Source organism: Neomonachus schauinslandi, chromosome 13 (assembly GCF_002201575.2).
Source record: "Neomonachus schauinslandi chromosome 13, ASM220157v2, whole genome shotgun sequence".
Taxonomy (NCBI): Eukaryota; Metazoa; Chordata; class Mammalia; order Carnivora; family Phocidae; genus Neomonachus; species Neomonachus schauinslandi.
Genome location: NC_058415.1, coordinates 5,831,395 through 5,840,763, shown reverse-complemented (window position 1 = coordinate 5,840,763; position 9,369 = coordinate 5,831,395). Strand labels below are relative to the sequence as shown.

Here is a 9,369-nt window from a genome sequence, read left to right as displayed (position 1 = left end):
TCGCGCCGCCGCCCCCCGCGCTCCGCTTCCGCGTCCTCGCGCCGCCGCACGCGTCCTCCGGGGGCTCCTGCGCCGGGGCCTCGCTCCCCGGCTGCGGCGCGGCCGCCGGGCCGTCCCGGCGCTCCCCTCCGACGCGGTGCCGCCTCACGGCCGCCGACTCGGAAGCCCACTCCATGGCCGCGAGCCTCGGCCGCCAGCCCAACCGCTCCGGCCCGCGCCGGCCCCGGGAGCAGCCGCGGCGGCCGCAGCGCCTCCTAGTGAGCGGACGGAGCCTGCAGAGGGCCAAACTTCTTCTGATTGGCCCGTCCCGCCGCGACCCGGCCTCCCCGGGCAGAGCGCCGGCGGGCACCGCGGCAGGGCCGGCCCAGGGGTGGGCGTGACGGGTGTGCCTTCTGCGGCGGGGCTGCCCGGCCCGGTGTGGGACAGAGATTTCCAAACGGGAGGGGACCCAGAAACCTGGAAACGTGAGAAAAGGGAGAGGTCGCTCTTTTAAAAGAATGCACGTGGTGCACCGGGCAGATTCTGAGCACGATGGCCCCGCTTTCCTACGGGGCGACAGAGCAGGAAAAGTAGGCTCCTGGCTCTTAAAATTAGAACTGGGACTGCGCAAAGGAGGCCCGGCCTGACATTCCCACACACGCAATCCGGACAGGGATCTGCATAACCATGTGCGGCAACCAGCACTCTCATTGTCTCCGTTTGACAGATGAAGAACAACAACAGCTCTTATTTACCGAATATCGGCCACGAGCCAGGCCCCGTGCTCAGGGCTTTAATGCTTTATCTCATTTGATTCTCACAAGAACTCGGAAAAGGAAATATTTTTATTCCTACCGACTGAGAAACTTAACTGGTAACAGATGAAGAACTTAAATCCAGTTCAGTGGGACCCCAAAAACAGCATTCTGGTCCACTGCTGAGTCTGGGCACTCTGGAAAGTTCAGGGAAGCTGTCCCTGGAGGCGTAGCATTGGTTTTACTGCAGATGCTAGGGATCATCTAGTTTCCCCTGCCTGCTGATGCCCTGAGCCTCCCTGCCTCCAGGCTCCGTGTCTCCGGCATGGAGGAGCTGCAGTTCCAAGACCGTGAACCCAGAGGCCGGCTGGGGAGGTACGCCAGCCCCCCCGGGGCTGCTCCTGGCCCAGGCTCAGGCCCACCTGAAACCAGGGCGCTCCTTATTCCCAGCTCTCCGGACACTCAGTCCTCTTTCACTGTCCCTCCTGCTCGCCATCGTTCCTTCTGCAGCAGGATCCTCTCACCTGCTGTTCAAGTTGCCAGGAGGGTTCTCTTCCCCCCCTCCCCACTCATTGCCTAGTTACCCTCTATTTGTCCTCCAGATCTCAGCTCCAGTGGCACTTCCTCAAGCAGAAATCTCCTAATCTAAGGAAGCCAGTTTCCACTATTTGTAGGATTTCACATCACCATGTGCACACGTTATTATTTAATATCTTTCTCATGAGACTGTAAGCTCCATGAAAGCAGGAATTGTGTCTGGCTTCGCTCACTATTTTATGCCCTCCTCTTAAACCATGAAACGCAGTAAGTAGTCCATAAATATTTCTTGAGTCCTAAAAATGAAATTTGTGGCAGCATCATTTTAACAAAGATCCTTTTTAGCCTATGAGGTCCGTGAGACCAAAGACAGCGTCTCCCTTGTTTATTCATCACTGTGTCCCCAGTGCTCATCTCTGTGCCTAGCACATGGTTGGCACTCAATACATATTTATTGAATGAGCAAATGAATATATATTGTCTAAGAACCAGCTTTCTTGCTATTCTCTTTCCAAAAACTTTACCGTCTTTGGAAGATAAGACCTCAGAAACAACTCTGTCCACTGTAGTGTAACAAGATGTGGAGCTCACTCATTCTTAGGGGAAGGGCATGCATGTCCCACGGTCTTTTAAGCTTTATGTATTTTATGCTCTCACTTTCTGGGCTGGGTGGGTATCAGAAAACCTGGGGTAAGTTGTACCCCTCAGGAGCTGTGCTAGTGGTTAAATCATCTGAGCGCTCTTTTTCCGAATGGATAATGTATGTTAAGCATCTCTGATGATATTCCGTGGAAGGCAGTGCACCAGAGCGGAAAAGAGCCTGGCTGTTGGAGTCCGATACGAGATCCTGAATTGCATCCCTTCGATAAATATGTCATCATGCAAGTTACAGTCTCAGGATCCTTATCTGTGATAATGGAGATAATGTCTGCCTTAAAGGGCTTTAGTGAGGATTAATCAGCTAATACTTATGCAAGATCCTCACGCATAAGTCTCATTAGTAATATTTTCTGGAATGTTCATTCTTATACAGTCTTTTGCAGATTGGAATAAAGGCCATTTTCCCATTGTGATCATCATAGGGCCCTAGATAACGTACATTATTACAGCTGGGTGCTTGGATGACAGCTTTTCTCTGGACTTGTGTCAACTATGGTATTCACATTTTCAAGCTACCAACCATTGGATATCTACTCTGTCAGATACCGACCAAGGTGAGGAAACGTAGAGAAGAACAATTCAATGTTTCTGCCTTCGCAGAGCATACATTCTAGTTGGGAGAGACAATAAACAAGAGGGTGTGTATTTATGGGTGTATAAAATGTCACACAAAGTGCTATAAAGAAAAATAAAGCAGAGAATTGAGAGTGACCCAGGCTGTTTTCTTGTTGTTGTTTTTTTTTAAAGTTGGGTGATCAAGGAAGATCTCTCTGAGAGGACATGTAACCTGAATGAAGTGAGGAACGGGGCCTTAAGAGCCTGAGGAGAGAATGTTCTAGGCAGAGGGAAATGAATCGGGGGGTGTTCAGAAGCAATGCTGAGTAGGGCATGTGGCTCAAAGCAGACTGAGCAAGAGAGGCGGTGATGGAGGGGAGGTCGGAGAAGCAGGCAGGGGCGAGCGCGGGGAGGGCCTCCTGAGTCACAGCAAGGACTCTGGGGTGGTTTTGAGCCGTGAGGCGGCCGTGCGCTAAGTTCTGTGTTGTAATACTGCTCAGAGTTCCAGTGCCAGGCAGAGCAACACCCTGACCACACCTAGATCAGGGAGGCTAATAGGAGACTTGGCTAATGTCCAGCCTTTGAAGTGTTTGCAGCCACTGATCTGTACTTTTGTTTGTGTGGGTAGTAGGCCACAGTGCACGCAACACATACTCTAGTTCCCACGGATCAAATTGTTGATGGGGGTGGAACGAGACGGGAAAGGCTCCAGAGGCTCTGTCTGCTGACCTACGGATGACAGGTTGACCCACTTCATCCCGCTTGGCAATTGACAGAGTGAGAGTCTGACCAGCCTACAGGCACTGAGATGTCCCAAGTCCCTTCTGTTTTGCTACCTCTTGGTATTTTCTAGTAAGCCGGCCAAGTGAGTGAAAGGGCGTGCGGGCTGTCAGGATTTGGGGGAAACGCCAATCCCTGTCCTCCACCGAGGTCACCCTGTAGCCCATGTGTCTCCTTCTTTGGAAGGGGCGTTACTGGGGCACCCGGTGAAAGTTCTCCAGGACTGAGGCCGGGAGAGGAGGCCTTTGACCTCATGTTACAGTGACAGTAAAATCAGGGGACAGCCTGAGCCAAGAGGTGAGAAGAGAATCCACACCAGCTGCAGAAGACAAATGGCCTGAGAAAATTGGCTCTTTTGGGGACAAAAAAAAAAAAAAAAAATCAAATTGGAATCTCACACCATATTACGTACCCAAAAAGAAAAAGTAAAATTCAGAATCAAACAAATTTTTTAACTGATAAGAAATAAGGTAGGGGGCGCCTGAGTGGCTCAGCCGGTTCAGCGTCTGACTCTTGGTTTCTGCTCAGGTCCTGAGATCAAGCCCCATGTCAGGCTCCCCACTCAGCACAGAGTCTGCTTGGGATTCTCTCTCTCTCTCTCGCTCTGTCCCTCGGCCCTCCAATAAATGAATCTTAAAAAAAAAAAAAGAGAGAGAAGGTAAACATGATTAAAGAATTAAGACTCCAAATGGACAAGGACGCTTTAACCAAAAAAAAAAAAAGTAGAAGAAATCATAGAGGGAAAAATCCCATTTAACTACACAAAACTGAAAACTTCATATCAAAAACAATCACTGGGCACCTGGGTGACTCAGTTGGTTAAGCTTCTGCCTTTGGCTCAGGTCATGATCCCAGAGCCTGGCACTGGGCTCCCTGCTCAGCGGGAGTCTGTTTCTCCCTCTCCCTCTGCCCTTAGCCCCTGCTCGTGCTCTCTCCCTCTCAAATAAATACTTTAAAAAACAATCACCAAAAACATGAAAAGTCAAATGACAAACCTGAAACATTATTTTCAACAAATTCTAAAAACAAGTGACTAATATACTTCTACTCATTCTGCCTTGATAACATATAAATATAAAATTAAATCTATTACATATTTATAACTTATAATTTAATAGATCTATTTAATCATATATATTAAAATCAGTAAGAAAAACACCAATGCCTCAATAGAAAAATATGTAAATCATTCATCCTTTGTATCAAAAGTACATATATAAAAATGGGAACCATTGTCAACTCACCACGTTGAAAAAGTTTTTTGTCTTGGTTTTAATTAAAATATGTATTGCTCACAGAAGATTAATTGATGAGCACTTGCATATGATGCAGGTGGGACACACCAGAATGCCCTTCCAGAAAGCAACTTGGCAAGATGTGCCAAGAGTCCTAAAAGAATTCACAACTTTTGATGCAGTATTTTCAGATGTAGTAATCTACTAAAGATGTAATTTTCAAAAATTGCAAAAGGACGCCCATCTGTAAAAATCAAATTTGTGGAAACTACTTCAGCATAAGAAAAAAATAAAGGAAAAGTCCAATAAATTCCAGCGCATCCAGAGTGCGGGACGTCACGTAGCATTAAAGGCAACGTCACCAAAGTCTATTCAACAATGTGGGAGAAGTGCTCGTATTATTAAGAGAAAAATATATAAAGAGAAAAGAAATAAAGATACAAAATGAATAAAGAATATATTGAATGGATATTAAATGTGTGGAAGGAGACACCCCAAAGCAACATCACCAGTCACCCATGAGTGGTATTTTTCTTTTATATCCATTTGTGTCTCTGTCACCTTGTCTAGCCTGGGCTGGGTGTTCCTGTAAGAGCCTCAGACAGGGAGCTCGGGGCCCTCAGCCCTGAGCCTGGAAAGACACCTGGAATCTACCACATTGTCACCCTTTGGAAGGTAGTCAATAAATTGATTCCAGCATGGTCACAATCCAACAGGAACTTAATGTCAAAACCCCATCTCTGGCCCATGCTCCTCAAGCACATTTCTAGACTAAAACGTTTAAGGTAAAGATCCGGAAATTAATGAGTTGCTAACCCAATAAAACCATTTTTGAGGGAATCTTTCACTTACTGTATCATTCTTTACATTTAGCCTGTGACACAGGAGGAGAACAGATGGGTGTGCATTTCAATGGCTTTGGATTTTGAATTTTCTTCTCCCTCCTTCATAGCACATTCCTAGTATTACTGGAAGAGAAGCCAGGAATCTTCGAGGCTCCTGGGATTTATCTAAGCAGCACATATCCAGGGCTTTGTCTGCATTTACCCCTGGGCTGCAGGGCAGGTGAGAGACAGGACAGAGGGGAGTGACTCAGCAGTTTTGGGGGGGAAGCTGACTCCACGCTGAAGCTGGTTGTTTGGACTACTAAAAAATTAATGAGCGCATGCACTGCCGGGGCTCGGCCCCTCTAGGACTGCAAACCCAGAGCCCCCATCCCCTACGGAGACCCTTCCTGAGTGGCTGTCTCCTGCTGCAGTCCCCTGAGACCCTTTGCAGGTTCCGTCCTGGACTGGTTTCACTTGGCCTGCGAGCCTGTGACCTTCATCGGGTGCTTACCGGCCGAAAATAGCCTCCGCAACCCGCTGCTTTTCCAACATGCCCAAAGGAGAAAAGGGACAGCGAAGGATCTTGGGTGAGGATGACAGATATCTCTCAAAGTGTGGTCTGAGGACCACGTAACGTAAGAATTGCCTGGGGACCTGCAAATACATCATCTTCCTGCGTCCTACCCACCTACGGCATCAAACCCCTTCTGTATGGGCTGCCCTACCACCTGCCATGTCACCTCCAGTGAATTAGTTAACCTTGCTGTGCCTCAGCTTCCCCATCTGAGCAGTAGGGCAAAGAGGGCTGTTTTGAGATCCTAGAGCGGGAGACCCAGTAAGAGCTCCAGATGTGCCCACGGCTGCGCCCATTCTGTGGGCTGGACCTTAGTAGCAGGACACGGGGGAGCGGGGGAGATAACATCTCTGCATCTTTGACTCAGTTTCCAAATCCTCCCACCACTCCTCTGCAGGTACCCGAAAGGCAATTGGTGACACAAGCCTGAGGGAAACTTGACTTCTATCTTCACTTAAAGGGCAACAGTTCGCTAAGTGTTTGCTATCGCTCCGTTCTCGCTCCACCCCTGGAAATGTGTGCATTCATGCCCCTGCCTTCCGGTGCCTTCCTACCTTCTCTGCTGAAAACACCTGCTTTCCTCTCGCATCTCAAGTCTCGGTCACCCTTGGGATGCAAGTAATCAATGAGCAAAAAACCAGAAGGATCAAGAACAGGTACTCTATTGTTTTTTTTAAGTAATGGGAACGTATTCACAGTAATCCACCACAGAAAAGAAAGGAATGAAGAGCTGATACAGGGTACACCGTGGATACACATCAAACACAGTCTGCTGAGTGAATGGAGCCAGTCCCCAAAGGCCACACACTGTCTGATTCCGCACACATAAAATACCCACAACGGGGAAGTCCACACAGACAGAACGACGACTGGTGACCACTAGGGACAGGGAGGAGGGGAGAATGGGATCAATCGCTTCACCCACCGGTAGGGGGTTTCCTTTTGGGCTGATGAAGATGTTTCGGAGCCAGATGGAGCTGGTGGCTTGCACAATATTGTGAATGGGCTCAATACCCCCAAGCCGCCCACTTCTAAAATGGTTAATCGTATATGATGTGAATGTCACCTCAAGAACAGTACTTTAAAATGTGATTCGCTATAAATTATTCACAGAGCACTACAGTAAGAATTTAAAGAGAGTTCTCCACGCCACAGGCAGATGCCTGCCCAGGTTCAGAGTGACAGTGAAGTGATTGGCTACCCCACCGCTGTTGTTATAAAATGTGACAGAATAAAGGTTGCAGTAGCCTCTTCTAAGCAACTCAAATTAGGATTTCTGCTCTTAGTTTTTTAAAAGGAAATCAACGAACAGATCTTTGTCAGAGATGCTGATTCTTTACAGAAGGCAAAGGAAAGAGTTTCATTCATGGCCCCAGGTTTTTAAAACCACTTTCTTCCAGATTCTTCCATGGTTCTAATTTTTGTTGCCATAAGGAGGCACCCAAATATCCCAGCGGGAGGTAAGGCAGCTCTTTAAGGGAGCCCTGCAAGGCTGGGAGCCCAATGGGAGAGATTCGGAGATTAAAACCCAAGGGACAGATAGACCTTGGTTATTCAAATTCGCTATTGTGTCAGCCAGGTGGTTGTGATTTATTGGGGGTGACGGAGCACTGACAAACCATTTCCTGATACGGGCAGATTTAGTAAAAATAGAACAGATCAGATCAGGGCTGTTGGGAATGGTAGGGAATGGCAACCCCGAGCCCCACCTAAAATCAGTCACAGCAACCACTGTGGTGTGGAATTTGGGGCTCAGAGGAGCCAGATCTTCTAATTTTTCAAGAAATGGCAGCAGTTCAGATATTTATGTGATACCTTCTGCTCTGTTAATTTTGGAAAGTAATTTGAAAAGAGAAGACAATGCGTGCGCCAAGCCAAACAGGTGCGCGCCCTGGGCCCCACCCGCAGGCTGTCCGTTGGGAACCTCTGAAGCCTGGCCTCTAAGCCTTCAAGGACATCCCTGCTAAAGATAAAATATTTCCCCGAGTGAGAATCAGGTTATGCACAGGGTTCTTATCTCTTGAGTTAGGGAAGAGTTTTTGTTTTTTTTTTTTTTAATTTTATTAGTGTTTTGTTAGTCACCCTACAATACATCATTGGTTTTTGATGTGCTGATCCACGATCCATTGTTTTCGTATAACACCCAGTGCTCCATGCAGAACGTGCCCTCCTTAATACCCATCACCGGGCTAACCCATCCCCCCACCCCCCTCCCCTCTAGAACCCTGTTCGTTTCTCAGAGTCCATAGTCTCTCATGGGACAGTTTAAAGCGCTAGAGGGGATCAGGTGTAGCTAGCCAGCCCTTCTCTCCCTCATAGGTGGAAGGTGAGCCTTGGCAGATGCCTTCCTCCCTCCAGCCCCCAACCCCGCATTTCTAGCCACTGCTCTGTTCTGCAGGGAACAGGTAGTGAGGAGGAGAACCCTTTCTGAAGTTTTTGCAGCTGTAGGGCTGAAGGTTCTGAACGACATTCTTCCCTCTCACCCCCGCCCCGTCACAGGTACGGAACTCAGCATACACGCTGGAGCGTGACACGGAAGGCATGGTCAGAGCCCTGGCCCTCCCCCCGAAGCTCTGGACCACGCCTGGGGCCACGCAGCTGTATTTACTCTTCCCGTGTGTCCTGGGGGGAGGAAGGAAGAGCAAGCAAGGAGCAGTGGGCCTACAGCAAAGCCCACAGCAGTGGAAAACACCAGCATTCCCTCACTGTGGCCACCACCCTTGGCATGGACTCTTAACTTGAAGTGCAACCGTCTGCAGATTGTGACGACGTTTCCAGGAGCTGAGACTCAGTCAAATCTACAAATTGGTTCTGATGTTAAGGAAAACACTTTCTTCTTAAAATTAGACACACTGGCCCGGAAAACACAAAACACTGGCATTCTAAATCCTGAGACTTCCTTCCTGCGGGATTCTAGCTCTTTCTGCCCAAGCTCCGACACAGTGACCCAGCAGGGGAGGTTAAATTCAATTTTTGCGACGGCTAAAGAGAAACCTCTACGGTCCACCTTGCCAAGGTCTGACAAGGAGCCACGTGGGTCAGACTAAAAGGAACTCTTCTAGAAGAAAACCTAGGCATGCACCCTCCTCACCCCCAATTTGTTTATACATGGGGCAGATTTTTCAAGCTTTATCAGCCTCACAGGGAACCATAAATAGATTTCCAGTTGACATTCATGCTTTCTGGTTATGTGAACTTGAGTTCCTCCTTCCAGAGACACCATCCTGGCTATAGAGCTAGGAATCAACAAATACCACATTCTTTCCAACTGGTTTACCATAAATTGTGGCTGGTTTGAGCGTGTTGGCCTTCTGGTTTACTCCAAAGAGCAAGATGTATTCTCACCTCCCTGGTGCCTTAGCTGGGTTTCCTGCTAAAAGAACAGGAGAAAAGTCTCATCCCCCTCCACGGTGTCCCTCCCCTCCCTAGGAACAGTGCTGGGCCTTTGAAACCTAAAACTTGACTTT

The 9,369-nt window shown here is 48.3% G+C and overlaps 1 protein-coding gene across 1 annotated transcript in view; it reads right to left on the bottom strand.

The window, feature by feature from the left end:
• The window catches only part of ERMP1 (endoplasmic reticulum metallopeptidase 1), a 42,435-nt gene extending 42,183 nt beyond the window's left edge, over window positions 1–252 (bottom strand). The window contains exon 1 of the mRNA XM_044920741.1: window positions 7–252. Coding sequence (XP_044776676.1) covers window positions 7–175 — 169 coding nt within the window. The 5' untranslated portion in view covers window positions 176–252. The remainder of the gene's footprint in view (window positions 1–6) is intronic.
• Between the last annotated feature and the right edge of the window lie 9,117 nt (window positions 253–9,369).